Source organism: Tachypleus tridentatus, chromosome 10 (assembly GCF_004210375.1).
Source record: "Tachypleus tridentatus isolate NWPU-2018 chromosome 10, ASM421037v1, whole genome shotgun sequence".
NCBI lineage: Eukaryota > Metazoa > Arthropoda > Merostomata > Xiphosura > Limulidae > Tachypleus > Tachypleus tridentatus.
The window spans coordinates 62,542,457-62,569,708 of record NC_134834.1 but is presented as its reverse complement, the minus strand read 5'-3'; the positions used below and the strand labels follow the sequence as shown (position 1 = coordinate 62,569,708).

The following is a 27,252-nucleotide window of genomic DNA, read 5'->3' as shown; positions in this document are numbered from 1 at the left end:
TACCTTGTATTATTCAGGGCTATGCATGTAGCATATAGCCTTGTGGTTAAGTGTGTCTGGACTCTTAACCTGAGGTAAGGATTCATAGCGTCACGACCCCTTGTTGCAAAAACGTGCTCTCCACTTTGGAGCTGGGATGCATTATATATGAAACAGTCAAATTGTTTTAAGTTGATTAGACAGAAATAGCACAATAGGTGGCTGTATGTGCTGTTGATTAACTGCCTTCCTTGTATTTTACTTGTCTCCTTTTAATGCTTGTATATTTTCTGGTTTCTTGTTTATAAAATGTAATTAGTATCTGGTATTTATCTATATTTTGTTTATCTAGATATCAATCTTTAATCAGAGTTATACTTTTTTATCTATAGACAGTAAATAAAAAAACAAGCTATTCTATTTGCCTATTTTTAAGCAACACATTCAAACCATTCATTGAGTATAGACTTACAATGCTCAATAACATCAAAATAAAATACAGAAAATCATATTTCTTTTCAGGTTTATATTATGTTGGTAGTTGGAAATTTTAAGTTTAATTTACTAATATAAATTTACTAACCTTTCTTCTTACACATTCCATTCTCTTCTATTAGTTCTTTGGCCAGGATTTGAAATTAACATTTCTTGTGTCTTACAATTCTAAAAACTCAAACCTGTTTTGATTTTGTAGCCTTAGAAACTATGTAATTGTATTATTTTTCTAAATCCAAAATTTAAGATAAATTATAAGTGTATTTACACAATTAGTACTTTACATTTCACTGGTACATACATAATAAGATAACAGTAGTGACATTTTCAAGCAATTATTATCATTGGCAATAGCTTATTTATTATAACATTTGAGGTGGAGAAATCTTGGTTCATTTCTTGTAATTAGTATTTGTTGAACCACATTAGTCAGTATGTATATAATACATATCTCATTCTTCTCTAATGTATATTTTATATCTATAAACTTGAAAATCAATTTTATTTGGAGCTCTTATTGAAAATAAAACTGGATAGGTCATGTGCAGGATTTAGAAAGGAGATTAAAATTTTGCATTTGAAGTCTATAGTGGATAATAGTGACTTTTAAATGGTTAAAACTACTGATAGGGATAGTGGTAGTGGATTAATAATGACAAGCAGGTTTTTTAAAGTAACAGGTTTCAGCCTTTAGCTGCTACAGATGATGAACTTGAAGAGAGAAGGATAATAAAAGGAATGGATAGGGATAGGAATGATAAATAAAAGGTTATTGTTATTGGAGATTCTTTAGTAAAGCATGTGGATAGGATAGCCTATGGAATAAATAGGGAGAAAAGAATTAGATTATACTGTCCAAGGGTAGGGCTGGTAGATATAACAAGTAATATAGTGAAGGATACTAAATAAAATGATATACTCTTTGTGGTGCACATCTGGACTAATGACTTAGGGAAGGATAGGTCAGTGGAGCTTATTATTACTATGCACAAGATATTAATAAAGACATTCAAAGAAATGAGCCATATGAACTTAATTCTGCCAGGGGTACTGCAAAAAATTAACTGTGGCAATGAAATTACAAGTAGACTATTAAGGCTGAATGGTAGGCTTAGATTAAAAGGTAAGGAATATCAGATTGGCCACTTGGATATGTAGGATCTGTTCACTGTGAAAATGGAGTAGGAGCTCACTTATTTGCAAGGGATATTAGCTCAACTGTAAGGGCAAATTTAAACTGGGATTAGATAGTGGAGAGGGCCAAAAAAAAGATATAGTGTGGGAACAAGGTACAAATATAGTTTTAATGTTAGGCTAAACTATTATTCCTGTAATACTAGAAGTATAAGAAATAAAATGGATGACTTTAGAGCATTGGTCGGAACAGAGAATTTGATATAATTGAACCTGGCTGAATGCAGAAAATTTTAATACAAGTTCTTTAGTACAAGATTATAGGTTGTTTACTAGGAGTAGAGTAATAAAATAAAAGAAAGAGAAGTAACATTATATTTAAAATATGAGCTAAATTCTGTTCATGTTAAGAATATCAAAGCTGATAGCTATGAGGTTAAACCTGTTTGGATTTCTGTCACTGGTTATGAAGGGAAAAGGTTTTTAGTTGAAATTTGTTACAAACTGCTATATGTAGGTGATAAAATTAATAATACAGTGAGATAAAGGATTCAACTGTCAATGAGATTGCAGTTATGTGAAATTTTAATTTTATGCATATAAATTGCTAACTGTTTGAGTCAACTCATGAAGGAAGACAAAGTCTAATATTTGAGTTATTAAATTCTAGTTTTTCTTCATTTTATTTCTTACTGTTGAGGATTTGTGCAATATCACTGATCCTGAACAGTTGCTAGATGGAAACAAGATGACTATATTAAATCTGAGCTTGCTAAGAAAACTTTGGGAAGCTACACAAATGCTAAATCTCCTGGACTAGATTATATTTACCTAAGGGTTCTGCATGAGATTAAAGATTGGTTATGTAAGCCACACTGCTACTTTTTCTGAGGCTCTGAAGTGTCAGGAGGTGCTAGAAGATTGGAAATTGGCTAATGTTACTCTTTTTTTTTTTTTTTTTGAAACAAAAGTATATATAGAAATTATTTCAGTAATCATAGACTCGTTAGTCATATATCAATTGTGGGAAAAGTTTGTAAAAGTTTGATAAAAGATGCTTTGCAACGTAGTTTAATAAAGTTGAAAATTTTATTGGATAGTCAACATGGTTTCACTAAAGGAAAATCTTCCCTTACTAATCTCTTTAAATTCTTTGAAGATGTTAATGTTCTGTAGATAAGGGTACAGGTGTGGATTTGTTGTACCTGGAATTTAAGTAAGCATTTGACAAGGTGCTGTAAAGAAGGCTTGTTTAAAACTCATCACTTTAGGTATTGTATATAGATTGGCTCATTGGATAGAAAAGTGGTTAGACAGAAGAAAGTAGAGGATTATTACATATAAAGTTCTGTCAAACTGGATTAATATTATGAGTGGGATATGTCAGGGTTCAGTGTTAGATCCTCTGCTCTTTTTTAATTTTATCAATGACATAGATGAAGAAATGGTCAATAGATTATTTAAATTTGTTGATGACATTGAAAGTATGTTGCTGGCAGTGAGGATAATGCTACTGCTTTAGAAAAGGATTTGGGTTTAGCAAATAAATCTAAGATGAATTTTAGTTGTAATAAATTTTAATTATGAGTATACTTTTGATAGGAATTATCTTAATTTTGTTACAGAAGAAAAAGACTTTTTTGTTCTAGTTCATCAGTCCTTTACACCATCTAAACATTGTCCTCTAGCTGATGGCAGAGCAAATAGGACTTTGGATTTTATCTACAGAATTATTGAATACAAGTCTAAAGAGGTTATAATATCAATCTAAAGTAATTTATTATGCTGCATTTAGGCTACTGTGTTTAATCTTTAGTTCCTTTCCTTAGAAAGGACATTGAAGTTTTGTGAAGGATACTCAGAAGAAGGCTGTTAGGATGATATAATGGAAAGGTTGTCATACAAGGATAGCTTAAGGCCTCTGAACTTTTCTCTTGAAGTAAGAAGAGTTAGAGGGGATATAATTGAGGTGTTTAAGATTATTAAGGTATTATTAAGACTATAGTATTGATGCATCATCATTTTTTATTGTTTTTTTTAACTTAATGGTGAGAATTGAAAGGCAAGGAGACACTGGACACAGATATAAATTTGGCAGAGTAGGAATCATCTTCAGCTAAAGTAGCTTTATTTATTTAACAGGATGGATGGCCTTTGGAACAGGTTCCCTTCAAATATGATAAATTCAGTTAATTTAAGAGAGTTAAGCATAAAAGGGTAAATATTTGAGTAATAAGGACTAGTTTTTAATTTTTCTTTTAAGTGTTTAGTTCATTTAATGGACAGGATGGTCTAGATGGACCAAAAGGTTCCTTTTAATCATTTAATGTTATGTGTTAATTAAGCCATAAATGTTACTTTCTCTAGCACAATCTTGTTAAAGAAGCTGTTATCTACTGTTTCATGGCATAGTTGTACTGTCCTACTTTACCTTGTATATGCATGTCTGCTCTACAATTGTTGCATGGAACAGATATCTCGGGGTACTTTTCATTTAATTTTCTGACTATCAGTCACAGAGAGAATGTGTAATTTGGTAGCATTTTGAGATTCTTCAGCAGATTCCTTTCTGTTTTGATGGAGTCATTATTCAGTTTAATAATTGCTGATCACGTGTGTTATCTTCAGTATAGTTTATCTTCATTTTACTTTTTGTTAAAATACAGCTTTTTTCATTTACTTTTCACCGTGATACAGTTTATTACATTTGTTAATTTTACACAGTACAATAATTCTAATTTAGTTATTGAACCATCCTTCTGTTATATTTTCAGTAATTAAACTGTTTGATTTTATTCAAATTCACATCAAGTCTTGTTTCTTTCATTACCTCTATAACAAGTCACTATGCCTGTTGTTTTTACTTACTGGATCCTGAGATATTCAGTTATTATGGAGATCAAGTAACTGAATGCTAGGTTTATATTTGGAATACCACACTTATAAGCCTTAAATAACAGAGCAGCAGGAAGCTTTTACATCTGCATTGAGCATACAGTTATCATCAAACTGCCATAAAAAGATATGAGTTCCTTGTACAGTATAACAAATTATATTTTAATATACTCAAATTATGACAGAGTTAGCTGTTTCTGATTAGTGTTTAAGCTCAGTTACAAGTTCAGACATATTCTAACTTTTAATATCTGTCTACTACAAACAGTTTAAAGTTAAATCAAATCTGGGATACTTTTCCAATAAAAATACCCTGTGCCTCATAAGCCTTAAGTAACACAACCACAGGAAAATATTATGTCTTCACTGAGTATAAAAATACTACAAAACTACCACAGAAAGATAGACACACATGATTAAATTAATCTACACTTTCTGTTTAGCTTGTCTCCTTTCAGTTTCTCATTAAAAGTTGTATCTGTCTGAATATAAGCTATGTTCAGTGCACTTCAAAAAGGAAGGTTTAATATCTGTTGGAAATATTTTTTTTATTTGTTTAGTTTACAACAAAAATAGTTTGTTACGTTTGCCTCAGATTGATGTACTTATGATATCAATGTTTATTTGTCCAAAATTGTCCTGTTAAGATTTCTAGATCTTGCATCACAAAATTTTATCTATTTGAGATGGTATTGCTTTTATAACCAGACTTTTTTACAAGTCTTCAAATAACCTTGAATAGCTTTAAAAATTGTTATAGGAAATTCAAAGACTTAATTGTGCTTAAAAGGTGGAATATGCTGTGTGAAGTCTTAAAAGCCTCTTACAAAATAAAATGTCGCTAATTTTTTATAAGTATCATTATTTTAGTCAATCAACATGTTTTTTTTCCTTGAATTCTCTCTTAAATGAGACTCATAATGTTCAGATTCCCAGATTTAAGACCCTGGGAGAAACAAAAAATTGATGTATTATTTGAGTGGTTTAGTCTCTTTGTTTATTAGAAATATCCAGAGATTATTTCTACTCCAAGGTATTTATTGGTTGGAATAATGGGGAAATGCACTAGCAGTTCATATTGACTGTCATTTGACAAGCGTGAAACATGGTTGATGCATGATTTTGACTCAAAATTGCAAAGTGTGAGATAACATAGTTGAAATCAACTGACATATCAAAATAACATCTGATTAGAAGCAAGCTGCTTAAATGCGAAAAATAAATTGTAAATACAGAATTAAGGGAATACAAGGCATGATATCTAGATGTTGCTGATTTTTTTGTTATTTATAAATTTCATTATGATAGCAGACCAGTGCCTAACGCAGTTTGGTCAGTCCCTATTATTTTATATGGTACATATCCCTAAGTATTTGTTTTTTGCTTTTTTCAAGATAAACAAAAACCAAGTAATAATACAAGTTAATGAGTTAAATAGATTTTCAACTGTTTGTGTCTTTGTAATTGTGTTATTTGTTAATTTTGTTTTGTTTCGTTTGTGTATTGTTCAGATTAAGAAACATGTTTTATGCATCTTAAAATGGAAGTTTAACAGTATGAATAATTACAAATTAATTACTTCTGTATATCTGTTATTGTAATGTTTGGTGGTTTTAACATTTGTTTCTTATGGAAAACCAAAAAAATAAGTTGGAGCTTATTTTTATTGTTCTTGTATTTTTTTTAAACTTTTTTAATTATATTTTTGTTTTATTTTTTATTAGGGAGACAGTGGATTGAATATTTACACAGCATCAAAGGTAAGGAACATTATATGTATATTTTATTATATAGTATATAAATCCATAAACACAATTTAATATTGAATTTGTTTTTCTTATATATATTTGTAACTGATATGTAATATAAAGTCATGTGAAAAAGTTAAGACACCCTATGAAAGCGCCTGTGTATTTTTGTAACATTTTTGGATATATAGATATTTAATCTCAATTTCAACAATATTGAGAGATTATAGGAATATAACTGAGCAATTAAAACTGAAGAAAAGACTTTTCAAGATCTTCTGTGAATGTAATTCTACAAAAATGCATATTCTAACTGAGGAAAAAGTTAGGACACCCCCACATTTATTCCCACTTAAAATGGCTCAACTCGCACACAGGTATATCATACCAGGTGCACATGATAAGAAGATTGTTACTCAGCATTTTGAATGAGGCTTGCCCTATTTAAACCTCAGACATTTAGTTTGGTGTGCTCCTGACTGTTGAAGTGAGAATGAGCACCATGGTGATAGCAAAAGAGCTGTCTGAGGCCTTCAGAATGAAAATTGTAGCAGCTTATGAGTCTGGTAAGGGATTTAAAAAGATCCCAAAAGATTTTGAAATCAGCCATTCCATTGTTCGGAAAATAGTCAACAAGTGGAGGGCTTTCAAAACAACTGCCAACATGCCCAGGTCTTGTCGTCCAAGCATGTTCACCCCGAGAGCAGACCACAAGATGCTAAAAGAGGTCTCCAAATACCCTAACATGTCATCATGGGACCTACAGGAAGCTCTGGCTACTGTTGATGTGAAAATGCATGCCTCTACAATCAGAAAGAGACTGCACAAGTTTAACTTGCATGGGAGGTGTGCAAGGAGGAAACCTTTTCTCTCTAAGATAAACATCAAGGCCAGACTGACGTTTGTCAGGAGAATGTAGACAAAGACCAGAACTTCTGGAATAATGTTCTTTGGACAGATGAGTCCAAAACTGAATTATTTGGACACCAAAACAGAGGAATAAGTAAGACCATCTGTACGAAAATTAAAGCTGAAGCGGAACTGGACCCTGCGACACGACAATGACCCAAAACATACCAGTAAATCCACCAAGGAGTGGCTGAAAACTAAGAAATGGAGAGTCCTGGAATGGCCGAGTCAAAGCCCAGATCTTAATCCCATTGAGATACTGTGGGGTGACTTGAAACTGGCTGTACATGCAAGAAACCCCTAAAACATCTCACAGCTGAAAGAATTCTGCATTGAGGAGTGGGGCAAACTTTCTTCAGACTGATGTCAGAGACTGGTAGATGGCTACAAGAAGCGTTTCACTACAGTTATTTCAGCCAAATGGGGTAACACTAGCTATTAGGGAGGTAGGGTGTCCTAACTTTTTCATCAGTTATAATATGCATTTTTGTAGAATTACATTTACAGAAGACCTTGAGAAGTCTTTTCTTCAGTTTTATTTGTTTAGTTATATTTCTATAATCTCTCAGTATTGTTGAAATTGAGATTAAATATCTATATATCCAAAAATGTTACAAAAATACACAGGCTTTCATAGGGTTTCCTAACTTTTTCACATGACTGTATATTTGTCTATGGGCTGTGTGCACAGTTGTTACCACCTGGAGTGAATAAACATAACAATGCTTTTTGGTCAGCTCTTTGTGCTCATAGATTAAAATAATGTGGTGGACATTTGTAGCTCACGGCTTAATGTTAGGATATGGGAAAAACTGAATGGCCACCTGAGTCTCAGTAATGATTAAACACTATACCTACTTAAATCAAACTCTTACTAATTATCTTGAAGTGAGGGAATAGTGTTTAATAAGATAAGACCTGGGCACAAAATTAAGAACAGGAGGTGGTTGTTTTCTTGTGATACCACTAAAATCAAACTGCTACAGTTCCTTACTGAGGACTGACAAACACTGACTTAGAGACAAACTGAGCACCATATATCAGTATCTACCTTGTGTCAATAAGTGCTCCAGAATTACACAAGAGACAATAGAAGGGTCTGAAGATCTCAAAACAACACAGGAGGAAGCAGACACTAAGTTTCTGTTGTATGCACATGTTTTTCCAGACAGCTAATCAGTCATAATTGCGACATTGGATACAGATGTTTTGATACTTTGTCCAAGTGTGATGTATGAGATATCTGGCACATTGTATATCAAATGTGTAATGAAGCAGATTACCCAGTTAACTGATATGCAAAAACTCTCTGCAGTCCTTGAAGAGAATGTAAGAATGGTTTTAATGGGGAATCACATAATGACTGGAAACCTATAGTATCAGTGACTTTGCTGGATATGGAATACTTTGAATACGTCTATTAATAAGGTAGAAAATATATTTTGATATGACTTATTTCCAGTAATCAAATTTAATGCACACAGTACTACAGAAATCCATGTGCACGCTGTATTTATCTAGAAAAAAAACATCCAGTATAAATGACATTCATTATCATCAACTCTTCTATGCCACAAAAGGAAAAGATTGTCTTTTTCATACCAGATGAGCCAATTAGACAAGCCTGTAAATTTAAACTTCATAAAAGTTGTTTTGGTTTTAATAACAGATTTGTCTATGATCCACCTATGCAGATTTCAAAAGTAATATTAATTTTTTCTGTCACATGAGGATTTTCTTACAAATTTGAAAGAAAAATCTCCTACTTAGATGAAATTATTATTTTGTTTACCACAATTAACATATTTTATTATTATGTTTGGATTATAGAATGATCTATAAGGCTCACACATTGCAATTGGTCTAGAGAAATCTATAGCAGTGGTTGTCAAAATCTTAAACATAACAAAATGTGACCCAATTTTAGTGAAAATTATTCAATCATATAAAAGTACATAATATTTTATGAAAACGAATGGATATCATTTTTAGATTGTTTACAGGAATTACTGTAGAATGTAAAAATTTAAAGACAATAAAATCAATGCTAGCTTTCATTATCAGACAGGGTAATACTGCTTAGATAAGTTCCATGACATATCAATGCACCAGGATTGCTATAGCAAGATGTTAAGTGGTGACCAAAAATTGATTATCAAATGGATCCCAGCCCCTGACATAGTTCAAGATCAACTTACATGCAGTTAAAAAAATGCTTGTAAGTAACAAATCTGTTTTTGTGTCATCGAAAACAGAGGATAAGGAAGGCCCAGTTTATAAACAAGAAACTGGTGATGATGTCCCCTGCTGGTACAGTGGTAAGTTTTCAGATTTACAATGCTAAAATCAGGGGTTCAATTCCTCTTTGTAGGCTCAGCATATAGCCCATTGTGGCTTTGCTATAAGAAAGCAAACAAAGTGATGATGATAATGATGACTGAATGGCAAATGGGATAGTAGCTATGTGTCAAATGGCACAAGTAATTGTATAAAATATCAGAGGATTTTATATTACTTGAATTTAGTTTAAATACATTTTGTTTCCACCTTATTCTGACTTTAAACTGTATGATAAAAAACCTTCTTACCAGCTTAAACTCTGTAGACAAAAAGCTGATGCACTTTCATTGTAAAACTTATTCACCACTAGTGGTACAAGAAGCCCAAAATCCTGCAGGTGTCTTACAAACTGTATATGTGTAGTGTTTGTTTGTTTTTCTCAGTAAAAAGATTCCCTCTATATCCTATAATCTTTTCCTGTTGTTACTCTATTCCAATCCAAAAGAGTCCTACTTGTGATGTTTAATATTTTGTCATCTGACGAGTGAGCAAACAATAAAATGGCAATGAAAATTATTTAATTTATTAAATTGTAGTATTTAATTAGATTTCTATCATCATGTTTTTGTGCCTTGCTTTTGGTGTTTGTTGCCTTATGTCAATCTTGGAGTAACCATAATGTGGCATACTTTATTGGGTAGCAAACCATTCAAATAAACATTGGGTTGGATACAGTAGTGTCAAAAGTGAAGACCTAGTCTATGCGATTATTAAATTTCTTTGGGAGAATCTTTCCTCACACTTGTTTGTAGAAATAAGCACTAAGGCCAATACATGTTGTGAAAAGGAAACAGTGTGCTGGATATTTTCTTTTTCTGCAGATATTCATGAAATCCTTGAACTATTTGTTTGTCATTTAATCAAAATCTTCTGCAAAAAATTTTGAATTTTAGTGTAACTGTAAGTTAAATATTGTTGGACATGTCTGGCTAATACTGATAACACCTTAGCCCATTGTGGTAGATCTGCTAACTTTTTTGTTTTTGATTAATAACTTCAATCTTTGATAGGACTTTCCAGGATTTATGGGTAGTTTAGTAATTTTATATGTTTTGTAAAGAGAGACATTTTTAACTTCCTTTCTGTTAACAACAGTAATGATATGATTATTGTTATATGGTCCCTGTACCGGGATTTTTTCTTCAAAAACATTAACCTGATTTTTTGTTTTTTGATAGGTTGTGTGCAAATTAATGTCTCAAGACTTAAAATCAAAGGTTAAGTTATGATAATTCTTGCAGTGAATCACATATCAATCCAAGATTCAAAAGAAATTCAGCGTACATTATTTTCTCAAGAAGACCTGTATAAATGCTTCTTTTGTCTGTGTTTTCATTTTCAGCTTCCTCAAAATATCTTATTAAAGCTTCATAGTTTTCCTACACTGCTCAAACTGATCTAAAGCCTCAAGCAGTCCATCATATACTTTAACAGTTGAATTTCACAGAGATATGCACAGATTTGTAATTCCCTTTGTTTTTGGTGATGCATGGTAGACCCTTGTGCAAATTAATTGAAACAAGATGGGAAAATTACGACTTTTTCAATTTTTTTATTTCTGAGAATCCAAAATTACTTTCAAATCTTTCGCCCAAAGATTTTCAATAGGATTTAAGTTCCGAGAGTTTCCAGGCCAGTCCAACACCTTTTATTCGTGTTGTTATCATAAAATTCTTCACAAGTTTTGATGTGTGGCATGGAGCCAGATCTTGCTGAAAAATGCCAGATCCATCTGGAAATCTCTTTTTCAATTCTGGAACAACTCTTCTCTGCAAAACTTCGATGTACTGTGGTCCTCGCATCATACCTTCTATGATATGTAAGCCTCCAACGCCATAGTAAATGAAAAAGCCCCAAAACATCTTCTTCAAGGGATATTTTACGAATTGATTGCTGTGAGATTCTCGAGGTTTCTTACCTGGAGATCTGCGAATATGCAGACTTCTTTGACCCTGTACGAAGAAATGAGTCTCGTCACTGAATAATATCTTCCTTCATTGTTCTTGCATCCAGTTCCTGTATTACAGACCCCATTGATACTGTTTTTTCTTCATTGAGTTGGTAACAAGTTGTTTTTTGTATTGTGTCCTTGCTCTTCTAATGCAATTTCGAATGACGTAATATTCCTCAAAATTTTGTCATATATCCCAAAAATAGATTGACTGTACTGCAAAACACAGTTAATGACGCCGTCTGTGTGAGAAAATGACTATTAAAGGAAATTAGCGAGTCCAGCGAGCCTACACTGGCCGCCATGCTGAAAATATTGTAAAATGACCATTTGTTTCAATTAATTTGCACAAGGGTGTACAATACATATAAGTTATCCACAGAAGATTTAAAATTATTTATTCTTGAAACAGTTTCTACAGTGAAGAGCTCTAATCTATGATTGCCATATAAATATTGACTGGAACGTATCTTTTAACAATGCTTGTACATCACTGTTTTTACTATGCATAACTGCTGTATCATCACAAGCCACAGCAACTAACCTTTTGTGTAAATATAATTTAGTTCATCCTAGTAATATGAAGTTTTCTATTGTCTATTTCAACTGCCTTTTGCAGAAACATTGTTTAGTTCAGTCAAGACAATTGACAAGTTCACTGGAATTGTAATTTCCAGTACCTGAGAGAAAAACACAAGTGTAGGGGATTAAAGTGGATATGTGGTTGAGTGTAGTATTTTCATCAGTTAGCAGGGAAATCGTATATTTATATTTTATAATGTTTTTAATAAAGGCTTTTCTCATGTCTCCCAGTAAGATTCACTGAATTGATGCATGCATTAGTTGGGTGAAGTATGCATCCAATATCCATGCCATTTGTTTCATGTATATCAATCTGAAATTCAGACTCATTGAATTATTGTTTTTCACAGATACATTGTAGTCTGTTTGAAATACCTTGGCAATTATCTCTGTTGTAAGTCAAGGTTTTTATGTATACATTTTCATATGCCTACTTTTCTGCTTCTGAAGCCAGTTTCGGAAGAGCTTTATGAGTTAAATCTTCTTTGTGTTGAAATATTTTTTATATAAAAATGTTAATTACCATCGTAGATAGATTTAGTAATGCCTTATTTTTTTGAGAATTTCAGTCCATTTTTGTTTTGAGCTCCAAGCTTTCCAACATTTTTACATACAGTATAGCCAAGTTTTTTTGGGTTTTTTTTACTATCAACTATTCATGCTTCAAACAAAAGTAATTTTTCTTAATCAAATTCCAAAAGTCACACAGCTCACTATGTCTAAATGATTCACTGTCATTAACATCTACACACAACAGTATATGGGTAATATACTCTTCAAAACAAGAAATGCAAAAGGGATATTTTTATTATTTTAAAGAGAAATATTTTTAATAACTTTACAAGCTCAGAGTATGTGATATTACACGTGTTAAGGCACTGATTGTCAGACCAAAATGACAATAAAAGTTGTGCACTTTGAAAACGGACGAAAACATCGGATTTTTCGCCAAAACGCATGCGTATCCAATAAATGTGTTTGAAAGATCTGCATGTTCTGCAAGTGCAACATGTGCAAAATCCCTATAAAAGTGATGGGTTCTCGGTTTCCATAGCTCAGTGTTAAGCCACCGACATGCAATACAGTTACGCCAAGACTGACTGAAGCACAACGCAACAACGCCATTGGTCGCTTTGGAAGCAGGCGAATCTCGATCAGATGTTGCCAGAGCTGTGAATGTCCACCCAAGCATCATCACAAGGCTATGGAATCGTCACCAACAACATGGATCAACATGTGACCGTCCACGATCTGGTAGACCTCGTGTGACCACGCCCGCACAAGATCGCAACATCCGGTTACGTCACCTTCGGGATAGGTGCGACGTCTACTGCCTCAACCATACCAGGGCTGCGTAGGATTTCCGATCAGACCGTACGCAACCATCTATGAGATTCTTAGGCCCCCATGTGTAACCCATCATGGTGAACTTCAACGACGTTTTTCAACATGACAACACCCGTCCTCACACAACCCGACTCACCACTGTCTTCTTGAGACACCACAACATCAACGTTCTTCCCTGGCTCTCCAGATCACCAGACTTAAACCCCCATCAAACATCTTTGGGACGAGTTGGACCGACGTCTGCGACGGCGACAACCTCAACTGAAGACTCTACCTCAGCTTGCAACAGCTTTGCAGGCTGAGTGTACAGCCATTCCACAGGATGTGATTCGTCATCTCATCGCTTCCATGGGCAGGAGATGCCAAGCAGTTATTGATGCTCACGGGGGGCATACTCGTTATTGATGTTGAGTGACGTTAAACTTCACCTAGTGAAGCGTGGACTTCGCCTTTGCAGACTTTGGATGTTCAGCGGTGAATGTGCAAAGTTTCACACATGTCATACAGAACTACCTGGAATAAACTTGTTATCAATTTGTCTCAAATTTTGCCTTTTGCGTTTCTTTTTTTGAAGAGTATATTTGCAGTCTCTTCATGCTCTATCATACTACAAGACATTATCTGATACTAGCTCTAATTGAACTGCATTCATCCAGTTTACTTTTTTTTGATACAGGAAACAGGAAATAACTTGATATTTTTCTCCTCATTTCAAACAAGTAAACCATATCAATAAATGTAAAAGTAGGCTTCAGAATTGAAGCAAAACCACATGAATACAAATAAAATCAAACTTAAAACAGTACGACAGAAAAAACTTTACAGAGTGCACTCGGTTCACCATTATTTAACTCGGAAGCTGAATTGAGCCTTTAAGATACAAATGTATGTTTTCCAAATTACTGCTAAAGCAGCAGCACACATCACATTTTCATTCAGTACAAGTTTTTTCTTTTTTTTGGCATTATTGTGTTTATGAATAAATGAGAATGCTGTTGGGAGTGTTACTGAATGAGAAAATAATGAATAACCAAATTAAGGAAATGGCAGGAGTCTGAAATCAAGGAAACGATGAGAATAAGACTGAGATGCCTCAGTCATGTAAGAGGAAGCGATGACAACAAGCACTAAAGAGAACATTACCACTGGTAGTAGTTAGCAAGAAAAAACAAAGAAGGCTTTTGGAATGATGGGAGTAAACCTAAAATGCCAGTGTGGGGCCATAATGAGCCCATACCAATCAAACCTGTATACTAAACAAACCATACTAGTATTCAAGGGCTGAAGAAGATATGAACAAGACAGGAATTACAAGAGACCTGACATTCAACAAAGAAGATTGGAGGAGGGCAACAGGTTTGAAGGATGGCAACTCCTCCTAAAGGGAAAAGCTAAAGAAGTAGTAGCTTTTGTTCAAATACTTGGCTGTTTATTTGAATAATATTTTCTTTCAAATTATTTAAATATTTGAATACTAGGTCTCTACCATAGTTGGTGGTAATACATTTGGCAATATCAGTATCTTATGTACAGTAAAGTACATAAATAAAGCCATTTCTTCCTGTCAAAAAAAGCAATTTTTTTATAAAATCTTGCTTACTTTTGCTGCTTGTTTATTATAATTTACAAATAAGCCATTTCAGCATGTTCACAAGAAAAGAAATCGCTGTATACGTGTGTGTGTGTGTGTGTATTATAATTTTAGCTCATGATGATAGAAAACGACTTTGGTTCTAAAATCAATATAAGACAAGAGTATGAAACCTTATAACCCAAGTGCTTTTAAGAGGCGGACAGTAGTTCTTATTTCCTCCATAAACATTTTAATCATATTTGTTGTTAAATACAACTTTTATAAATTTTATATTTAAATAAGCATGAATGTAACAAAAATATTATGACTGTATTACAATTAAAACTTCATTATATTGCAAACAATATCTTTTGAAAATTTATCTTTCGAAACATTTTTAATGGGCTCCTACCTCTTTATCTAAATCATTTTGTAGCTAGTACTCCAGGAAACTTGTTTTAATAGAAAAACCACTTCTGATATTTGGTCATTCATGTATTAATGGCACACATATTTCTTGGTTTCATGTATTTTAGTTCAATGGTGATCAGTAAAGATACTGTTAAATCTGAAATATTTTACTGGAGTAAGTAGAACTTGTTCAAGTTAGTTGAGTATGTTACAAATATACTTGGTTTTTCAAGTTGGCACATATTACATAAACTTGTTTTTTTATGAATTGCTTTAAAAATTGGGTGTATGTAATATACATTAACTCTATATGATTATCCATTACATACCTTTTTCCAAATTTTCCTGTCAACCATTTCCAGGGTGTTAAACGCTCCGTCACTAGGCTACATGGGGCAGCATTAGGTACTGCAGAAATCATCGTTTTTAAGGTTAGTTGTAGGAAAAAACTTCATTTTTCCAGTCAATGTTAGAAAACATGGTTATCATTTTGTTGGATAAGTCTCATGTTTATTGTCTTGCTTTTGGCAATCCTGCTTGATACATGTTTCATTGTATTTATTTATGAATGTCATGAATGACACTGATAACCTTTGTGATTGAATGTGCTTTATTGTGATTCATTTCTTTGTTTTGCAGAGTTTTGTTCCAAAACATTACTAACCTTATGTCATATAGTTATTGATTTATAACTGTAAGAATAATTGGACAACTGTAAAATATCTTATTAAACAGGCATGATTGTTACATTGCAAATAGTTATCACACTTATAACAGATAAACTTTTTTTTTAAATAGGAGATGGAAGGAAAATAAAAAAATTATAAAATGAAATAATATTTTATTTAATGGAATATGTTTCAATTGGTGTTTGGGTGGTGGCAGATATAAATGTGACTGTCATGAAGATAATTTTTTTCAGAATTTATCTTGCAAGAATATAGTTGAATATCAGCTCAAAGAACTTCGAGTAAAAGTTGATTAAGATGGAAACCAAACATTCTTTTTTATTATTGCATACACTACCAGGTTAGTGGTAGGAATGAGGTTGAGAGTCCAGAACGGAGAGAGTTAAATTGGACATTTTATACCATTATTTTAAGTGCATGACATGTATGAAACCCTTACTTTAGTTATGCATGTACATGTTGAAATCATTTTTGTTTTAGTTTGAGTAACCTTGTGTTGTGGTATTTGTGTTATTTTATGTTTGTGATGTCTGTTGTTGCAGACCCTAGAAAAATATGGAGTTAATGCCAGTATTGAAAAACTTATCATGTTAAAAGTAAGTAGAACCAACCTTTCTCTGTCGTTAGTTTAACTATAGGTTTTGTTTCAATGAAACATGTTACGTAAATTTTTTCTTTCTCTTATCACTTTAAGTTAATTGTTCAAAGATAAGCCTAATTAAAGAAATACTACTTATTAAAATAACTAAATTTCTGATATTGTATTTTTGATATGCAATTAAAATTGATCATGTCTTACTCATAACTGTTATTTTATTTCATTAAGGTGTGTAAAAGATTAACAAGTTGTTTTGTCAGATTACAGATTTCTTTTTATAAAGACTAATGTTAGTTAAACTGATTAAAAACTATAACTTATGAAAAAACATAACATTTTTCACTCTGAAAATAGTAGACATCAGTTTGAAATTGAAGTCAGTTCTGTGGTTGTTGGTATTTAAATGTGTAATTTCACTATTTAAACAAACTGTGTCATATGAATGAAGTTTAAGTAATAGCAGTCAACTCACTTAGAAGGTAAAATTATCTCTCTCATGAACTCTTAGGGGGACCAGGGAGATCCTGGGCCTCCTGGTCCACCTGGTCCTCAAGGTGCTACAGGTCTTCCAGGTTATGATGGTCGAAGTGGACTCCCAGGAGAACCAGTAAGTTCAGGTTCTTTCCATATTCTTATTAAACAGTCATGTAGAAAATAAGTTGTAATGAAAGTGTCCTGCAAATTATTAATCTCTGTAGAAATATTGCTGAATTAAATGCTCTGGTTCAGTTACACAGTATAGGAAGAAAGATGACTTGCACAGAAATAGCATAGTTTTATTTTAAAAAATACCAAAATCTTGTCTTTATGTTATTAATTATCTAGTTTTGTAAAGATACAAGCAGGTTTACAGGTAAACACCTTCACAGAAGTTTATAACTGCTTGTGTAATATTGTTTGGTTATTTTTCACTTATCTACACACAATTGTCTGACTACACAATATTAGAAAAAGTCTACAATTTATTTTGTAGTTGCAATTAATTTATGAATCAAACTTACTACATGGGTTAAGTCATATTCTTTATTTTTTCTGCATGATGTTTAAAAGTTTGAATAGTTTTATAAACATTTATCCTTCCTAAGAAGGATGATGAAATTTATCTTTTCAGGGACCACGAGGTGAACCTGGACCAGAAGGACCCCCAGGACCGGAGGTTAGTTGGAAAAGAATTTTGTGATAATCAATATTTGTTAAAAGCAATGTTTAAAATTATATGAATTACTATAATGCATACACATTTAAGTAATTATAGCTTTTCTTAATTAATGTTACCCTATATATATTTTATTTTCCTGCTCTCCTCTGGTATTGTTACTTCCACTTTCCCCAAAGTGGTTAACATGGCACAGTTACTCTGTAATATGCAAAAGTATGTGATAACTTTCAACCAATAGGAGCACAACACATTTATTGGGCATAACTAGATTACAGAATCAACCTCATTTCTTGATTTAGCATTCAAATAGTTAAACATTTTAGTCACCATGCTTTGAGTTCTCAAATTTTGCAAAATTTTATTACTTTTGTATTTAGTTTTTTAACTTAAACATTGAACTTTATAATCTGACAGCATTGCAGTATAAGTGGAATTTCTTTTTTTTTTTATAACAGGTCATTTTTAACAAGATTTTTCATCTTAATGTAATTATCCACTCGAAATTCAACGATGATTTCACAGATTATTGTCACAACAACTTCAACTGCTACCACTATCATGTCTCAGCCACTTGTTAGTGTGACCATAGGTGCAGTGTTATTAACAGAGGAAGTTTTGGCTCTTATATGCTGAGAAATGGTGTTGTTCATGCAAGTTGGAAACTCTCCTGCCCTTAAATCAATTCTTCCCTACCCTTGTGACACTGTACAAGAAAACAAAGACTTGGACATGCTTCTTTTTCCTCCTTCCTTTGCTGTGCTGTATTTTTCAGCAGCAGTTAATTTTCATAGGCCTTTACTGGATTTTCTCGACATAGTGATACAGGTTTGTTCTATTTTGTCCTTATCTCCAGTGTCAGATGACCCATTTCCTTCCATTTTTACATGATACACCTGCTCTTGAAATGTTTGTTTTTCCTCCCTCTCCCAGTATCAGGTCCATACTGAATATTTTGCTGACCTGTTACATTTATAGATTAGCATGCTGCATCCCCCTCCCTCTTCTGAGGCCTGCATTTTAGTCTGCCATTGGGTTTTGAATTCAGTCTGAGATTTGGACCCTTACACCTCCTGTCCATTTCTTCCAAACACAGTTCTCTTGCCTTCATTTAATCATAACCTCCCTTCTCTGATACTTCTCTTCCATTCATTTTTTTGTCTGAGGCTAGCCATTGTTTTCCTGAGATGTTTCTGAGGGATAACCATTTGCTGTTGTTGTCCACGTTGGTGCATTTGTTTTCCTTGGCCCTTTCCCTTTATGTATGGCTCCTGTGTTGTTAATATCTTTTGGGAAGAGAGGCCCTTCTGATGTTGGTATGTTTGCTCCACACATCATTAAGATATTTATGCATGGCACCTCTTTTTTTTTTTTTTCTTTCTTTTTTTTGCATCAGTCTGTTTTAGAGCATCCCTAAGTCCTTAGAGCCTCATATGGATTCAGCCCATCTTTCCTATCTTTTCTGGCCACATGACTGTCTCATACATTTCTTATTCCTGAACCTTGTTCCCATTCTGCCCTCTTACCTGTTTCTTTTTCTCAAGTTTTGAAACGAAAAACTCATAGTATTTGCCACCAACGTTTGTGATGACTAACTAGTTGGTACAGGAACTGTAGGGGCTAAGCTGTACAATTTTGTCCACATATGGATAACCTTTACTGCAGGTTATTAGGTTTTAAGACTTAATAGAAGGAATATCCATTTTTTTCCACACATCATCTTCTTTGCCTTCTTTTTCAATTCTCTTTTCTTTTCCTGAGGATCCCTTATCCAGCCAGTGACGTTTTTGAGGCAGTTTTGGACTTTTTTTTTTTACCAAAGGCACTACAGAACCTTTGGCTCAATCACTTTGAGTGTTCTTTTCCTAGTTGTTTGTTTTTCTCAAAAACAACAGAGAATTAGTGGCCGATTATCGACTGTTCCCATCTGAACCACTGCATAGACCTTTTTCAATTTATCATGAAGTTGTTTTTATCTCTTTGGTTAATTTACTTCGATTTTATGGATGATGAAGGTCAGTGTATCTAATGCATATCTCCAAATCCTCTTATCCCATGCATACTATCAGTTCCTTTGGTTTGGCTATGAAGATCAGGTCTACCAATTCTGAGCCTTTATATTTGGTCTGGATTTAGCCTCATATGTTTTTTGTTAGGTGTTTAAGAGTTTTACCAGGCTCCAGTCTCAAGAGCTTTGTTATTACAAAAAAGACTGGTTTATCATCAATAGTTTCTTTCTGCCACACTGAATTTCTACTCATGAGTGTTTTGGCTGATCAAGTTAAAGAAGTCCATTCTCACCACAACACAATACCTTGTTCACCTTAGGTTTAAACTCCTGTGTTACTCATCCCAAACCTTTTCCAGTTTGGCAGTCTATGGACTTGGCAGTTCAGAAATCACAGTCTTCTCCTATTCTACCTGTGTGGGAGGTTCTATCATTTTTGGAGACTTGGGCATCCTTGAAAGCCTTTATTTCCCTGGGTTGGGCTTACGTGAAGGATCTTTGATGGGCATTACATTATTACTACATTCCCCCTGTCAACCTTTCTCCTGGTGGCTAGAGAGAGATAACACTACAACTGGAGTTCTTTCACTTTTCAAACCAGACTTGCATCTTTTTCCAGATACTTCTGATAGTTTGGGGAGTGTCACCAGATGAGTCCCAGTTTTATCATTCTTCTGGAATTTTTAGCTGTTCCTTGAGCTCTAGGTTATTTTCTTCCATTTTTGAAAAGTTAGTTCATCCTGATCCATTCCTACAACTAAACCTTGATCTTTTAAATCACACAATAAGGTAGCACTTGTTCTTAGTCCTTTTGTTTTCAAACACTGAATCTTCTATTCTTGGCTCACAGCCAGCAATTTCACCTGCAGGTTTGTCTTATCCCTATGCTCTTAGTTCTGTTGTGGATTGGTTATTTCACCTGACAGGATTCTTCCTGGAGTGGCTCCTCAATCTACAGGCATTTCCATGGCTTTGCTGTTGGCTAGGTATGTCCTAGTTAGTTGTGGTTGTCACCTTATTGAACACTAAGCTCCTTTCCTTTTGGTCACTAGTTCCACATCGTTCAACATTAGCAGTAGGTACTTTCAGCCAGGATTGGAAGGATCATTATATTTATGCCTATTATCCCATCTGTCTACTTTCCAGAGTCTTATCCATCTTTCAAATCATTGTGTGAAGTTCTTCTAGTGGAAGCATTCTGCCCTGCTCAGACATGATTCCCCTTACTACAACCTCTACAGTTATCACTACCATTGCTTCTTTCTCCTTAACCATTTCTCCTTTGTCAACCCCTTGCATTCCTGTTTCATCTGTCCATTCTACCACTCCATATTTGTGCATGAAATTTGTCCAGTCTCTTGCAAAAAAAAAAAAAAGACTGGTCTTTCCATGTGGGTAACATTCTTTATTTCTGTTCAGTTCATTCTTCCTCATTAAACATGTTTTTTTGACATTGTTCACTCCATTGTTACCTCCATATTTTCTTCTTTTCCTATTTATTTCATTTTTTTTGTATTCTTTGTCCTACTCAACCCCCTTTCCTACCAGAGTGTAATCTGAATATAGTCCTACATACCTAAACCCTCAGTTAAAATTTTGGTAGATTGTTTATTAGTACCACCTTTCATTGAAAATCTCTTTTCTTACCATTTTAGCCAGTGGGCATCATTGATCAGAAGTGTTCCATTAATGTATTATGCATCCTCTACAACAGCACTTATGTCAGTCTTTACCCTGATAGGAATTTATTTCCCAAGACCCCAGTAGCTTGTGAGGGTAATTTTGTTTTCACCCTTATTTCCCTACCCTCTGCTACTCATTTGTATTCTCATTCAGGTTTAACTGAACTCCATTTCATGTTTATTGATGTTAGATGGTGCTCACAGCTTCTTTTCATGGTTCCCATTCCTGACTATTTATCCACTGAAATCCTTCTATGTCCAGAGTTCTTTCGCCATTTACCTTTATTGACTGAATTTGCCAACTTATAAATTTGATCTGTTCCTCTTTATCCTTATATAACTGTCACCTTTTCCAGATTTTCTATCACTTTATCCATCATCTCACCATGTCCTTCCCTGGCTGCTTGTTTCTGTTATCTTTTGGGGGAGGTCATCAGGGCTATGATGTATTCCACTTGTCACCCCTTTTGTTTCACATTTTCTACATCATTTGGCCATTTCCTCCTCAGTTAGATTTTGTTTGCCTCCTGTTACAGTCTTACACACTAAGGTACAACCATAAGTGGATAAGTTTACAGGATCCCTTTCTATTGCTTTTTGTTGAATTCCCCTCAATGGAAAGTATTGCTTGTCCAAGTATACTAATTCTTAAATCTGCACCACATTAATTCTCTCTGCATCTTCCTACCATCATCTAGATGTTAGTTCTCAGGACAACAGGTGTTGGTTGTGTAGATTATGAGACATCTGATGGCTTTTGGCAGCATTAACCAAGAAAAACTATTATGCAAGATCAGTTAACTATCTATCAGAAACACATTTTCTGTGCAGAAAAATTATAACATCTGAAAGTTTCCTTTTTTTTTTTTGAAATTCTGAACTAGAATGTTTAATTTTATTTTGAAAATTTACTATTGTGGGGTATCATACCAACATACCTTAGCACAGGAGAGATTTTTAATCAGGAATGTTACAAGTCCTAAAAAATGAAAGCCTTGTGAAGTTCAGTTCCAACACCAATAAAGCTCAATGGTTGATAACGGAACAACACTTTTTAACCAATATAGAAAGTTTTTCTTTACTAATGAATGTGTTTTGATCATTTTTATTTTTTTAAAACTGGTGTATCATTGATAAAATTTGTGACATGCTATAAATTTGTTTTATCAAATATCTGTAACTTAACATAAATACAAAAGTTTTGATGAATGCAATTACAGTGTTTAAGTCCAAATTGTTTTCCACATGATATTAAAGTTTTTGATACTTGAAGACTTGAGTTTGATCCCTTCTTTGAAGATAATATACTTTGGTATCATTGGTTTCTGTATTACATGTTTTTTATAATAAGAAATATGATCATAAATGTATATTCTCTCACATATAAGTTATTTTAATTTACAAAATATAATCATAAAGAAAATATGTGGTTACTTTGTAGGGCTTTCTGATTGTGCATTTTAACATAAAACCTTTACTACATGTATTTTAGGGACCTGTGGGGAAGACTGGATTGCCTGGGCCTAAGGTAAGTAATTATGTCAATGTAGTTTAATATATACATTAGTAGATTTTATATAAGGATTATTCATTTATTACCTCAAAATCACATATTTGTTTGTTAAAATAACGTTTTCAAAAATCATTTACAACTATATTGTGAAACTTCAATGTGTAATATTTTAATACTACAAATGAAATTATAAGAAAAAAACTCATGCACTTGTGGTATTTGTGGTAAAACTAATTTTCCTTAGAGCAACAGGATAGGCCTATAGAATATTACAAGATTCAACAAAATACTTATTACAAGGTATTTTTGAGTAAAACTGGGATCATGAGAAATAAATCAAGATACTTAACACAATTGTATGAAAATACAGTGAACTATTTTTTTGTCAAGATGCACAAACACAGTATGTGTACTTGTTTTTGGACAGTAGACAGTTGCTTTAGTTAGATTGTAAGCTATATCCTACAAATTAAACTGCCTTGGTTGAGATACTATTCTTGGCTGGCTAAACCATATGTTACTCCGGTAAACTTGTAATAAGAAACATGCCCATAGTGGCTAGTGCTACATACATGACTGATCATTCCTGTTGAAACTTATGAGAAGTTTAAATCTTGGGACACTACCATTGAAGGATACTCCTGGCTACATCTATGCATAAGGTGCATCTTTACAGCCATTCATCCCATAGCCAGATGAAGTGTTATAGAAAGAGAATACAAAGAGAAAATGAATAGAAACCCTGTAATCTGAGCATTTTCAAAAGGTGAAGAAAGGTCCATTTTTCAAAAGTGTTTAGGTTTTTGGTTTTTATTCATTTCTATCAAGACTTCTTGAACCTACATGTTTTTATAACATTTTGAATGGCAAAGAGAAAAGGTGGGCAAAATGAAAGCAACTTAACTTTTTCTTTCACCACCTGTTATATACCCAGAATAACTTACGACTTTGATAACTGTATATTTATATAATAAGCTAGAAAACGCAACTAGCAAATTGAGAATTCTAAGTAAATTAGAAATTGTTGGATATACAAGGCTGTTTAGTTTCAGAGTTATTATTTAGTTTATTTGATGATTTAATATTTAATTTACTTTTCATAATAAGAGAATTAAAAGTAATTATTTTAAAGATCAGAGTTATGATAAGTTGGTTGTATAAGATACATAAAGGTGTGTTTGTGGTTCAGTCGCTACAGTACTGTTGATGGCAAGGTACTTGAGTATTTTGGTGTTTTTCTCATTATTTTAACTGAATATTGTTAAATCATCACTGTAGTATAGTTTGTAGAAAACTACAGGCCTTGATGAACAGTGTATAAATATAGGTGACAAAGCAAGTGCAAAAAAAATAGAGAAAAGTTAGAAAATGTAAAGTTAGCCAGAATGTGAGAGATTAGCCTTAATGGTGAATATTTTAAAGCGAGTTTAACAGAGATAATGAGAATAATTTGTTTTGTCAAAAGATGTTCTAAAGTAATTGAACCCATTTCTTTTCACTTTGATGAAAAATAGGCAATTATTTAAAGTTGGAGATACAGTTGTGGTAGCTCACATAGTAATATAAGTAAATCTATTGCATATTGTACCAGTAAGAAGCAAAGTAGAAGAAAACTGTTTGTCTTGTCAGTTGGAGTAGATTTTGACAAAAAGAGAGAATGATTTAGAATTTTAAATAGAACTGTTATATCCTTTAGTGTAAATAATTTTTTGCACATACATTTAACTGGTTTTGAATATATTATTTTAAAACAAGTGAATTGTGTGCTGTCTCTCTGTTGTTAAAATTTATTGTCAACAAGTTGTAAACACCTGCTGTAGAAGAATTGTAGCTCACACATATTTAAAACCCTGACAGAAATGTCAACTGTCCATCCAATAAGTGAAAGATACAAGTATATATAAATGTCTCTAAAATATTTTTTAGAGTGTTTCTTAAAACTGTTATAACTATACACAGTTTACTTAGTAGTAGGTTTTCCAAACTGAAAATAAATTTGGTATTCCATTGATCTTTTTTTTTTACTAGTTTTTCCTTTTTAGAATAAGTGATGACTCACAACAGACTGCTAATCCCTAACTTTGTACTTATAAGATGTTAATATAAAGGTGAGACTTATTGTCACAAAACCCATTTAAAAAATCACTACGACATGTATTTCATAAATATTCTCGGTTGCCAAAAACAGGCTACTTGGTTTTAGCATCTGTAGCTTTCAAACACTAATTTATCAAAAATTGTTTGAAATAGTAACAAATCATAGTGTGGTGACTATCATTAGTTTCACCTCATGTTAGTTGAAGTACTTTAGTTAATGTAAGTTTGAAAAGTTTCTTTTATAGTATAACATTATATCATTAGTCCAGTTACATAAGTTTGACTAATTGCTTTAATTATAATAATTGCTGTTGTTGTTAATTCCTCTTTAAGCATTAATTATTATTATCATTTTGAGCTTATTAAGTTTGTTTTTTTGTTGACTGCTTGGCTTTAAACTTTATTACTTCCTGCTATCTGTTTCACATGTGTGTGATGTGACAAAAGTTAGTTAAAGTCAGTTTAGTTGTGTTAAACACATTTCACAATTGTTGTATTTTTTCATTAGATTTCACTTGGTTATGTTTTTAATTAGAGTAACTGTACAATAAGTTACAATATTCTTGCACCTTATTGTAAAGTTCAGTTATTCATTGCATTTTATCTTTAACAGAATTATTTGTTTGCTATGTTGTTTGTTCTGCTACCTAAGTTCTGCTACCATTACTCTTAAGTAATGCTGTCAAAACTGGTCATGATTTTGGATAAAGTTAATAAAGGTTTGACATTTTTTTTATGTCTAGTTCTGTAAGGTATGTTAAATCTAGGATATTAGTTGAAGTAAATTTCTAGTCACTAGTGTTTGAGTTTTGCAGTAAGTAAATTATTTTTGCACTTTCTTTAGTGTTATTTGGATAAATAATATTTTTTGTTATTTAATGTTTTATTATTATAAAGATTATTTTGCATTATTATCTTAGTATATAGATTTAGAACAAACCTAAGCATTCTAAGCTGGTCAAACCTGGTGAGATATTATTGGGGTTATGGCCAAAAAGTTTGCTAACAGTAAGGGTATCCAACTGCTAAAAGAATGAATTATAAGCAATACAGTTTGAACAGTATATTTAATTAACTGTAGTAAGTACTAGTTGTGTTTGTGTATACACATACATATATCTACTTCTGGTGTATAGTAAGTAGCTTGTTTTGATTGACATTAATATTAATGTGTTAAAAAATGCAGAAGTGATGTAATGACATGAGGCAACTATCACCATTTATGTACCATAGAAATATTATTTATATCCTCAGTTTATACAGTCAGCTAAGATGTTATTTTGTTTAACTCGTGCATCACAGAATACATTATCCAAAAATATCATGGTTTTGTTTATAAGTATTTTAAGTTTGGAACAAGAAAATAGCCTTCATGTGATTTGTATTGATTTAAGAGGATGTACTCAAAATTTCACTTGATTATGACATTTTACAAAATAACCTTAATAAATTATTAATTGTATAGACTGTATTGCTTTTTGGCGAACTTTATGAACATCTTTGGTTAGGGTGACCACATTTCCAAGCCAAAACACTAGAACAGTCCAGCCCTTGCCCTTAATTTCAAAATGGTTATTACAAGTTTGAAATAATTTAACTTTTACTTAATTTACTTTGATTTTATTGAAATTTTCTATAATATTTCCAAGCATATCAACATTGGTATTGCTTTTGAAATTACCAATAATGTTCGATCTTCAACTGTGTGTTGTTAAAAATGCAGCTTCACATTCATCTTTATTATCCAAATCACTTGCTTTTAAAAAGAAAGGAACTCTGCTTTCAAAGTACCTGAAAAAACACCTCTTTGCCATCTGTACACTATATAATAACTTAGACATGCATTTTCAATAATAAAAATATCTTAGAGAGCAGTGCTATTTAATTATCCACCACACATTCACCAACTGCTGTAGGTCTGTTTACAGCTCTGTTAACTAAAAAAACCTGCACAGATCTGGATTTCTCACCATGTACAGAGGAACTTTTGTGATAGTTTAATAGCGAGATAGCATGCATTACACGAGTGAGCAAATCAAATAGGTCAATCACAATTGTGATTTGATGTGACTGACACATTAATCTGGTTATCATAAAACAGGGATGTTTTTTGCATACTAAGAAGGTTTCATAGGACACTGGAAC

At 32.8% G+C, this 27,252-nt stretch overlaps 1 protein-coding gene across 21 annotated transcripts in view; it reads left to right on the top strand.

Annotated features, from left to right (window-relative positions):
- Window positions 1–27,252, top strand: part of LOC143229430 (uncharacterized) — a 252,158-nt gene that overhangs the window by 154,603 nt on the left and 70,303 nt on the right. For 16 of the 21 annotated variants that reach the window (XM_076461749.1, XM_076461741.1, XM_076461753.1 and 13 more), the window contains 6 exons: window positions 6,228–6,263; window positions 15,727–15,795; window positions 16,596–16,649; window positions 17,160–17,258; window positions 17,763–17,807; window positions 22,990–23,025. In XM_076461749.1, the coding sequence (XP_076317864.1) occupies window positions 6,228–6,263; window positions 15,727–15,795; window positions 16,596–16,649; window positions 17,160–17,258; window positions 17,763–17,807; window positions 22,990–23,025 (339 nt within the window). The remainder of the gene's footprint in view (window positions 1–6,227; window positions 6,264–15,726; window positions 15,796–16,595; window positions 16,650–17,159; window positions 17,259–17,762; window positions 17,808–22,989; window positions 23,026–27,252) is intronic. The other 5 variants (XM_076461752.1, XM_076461745.1, XM_076461762.1 and 2 more) reach the window with 2 other exon arrangements.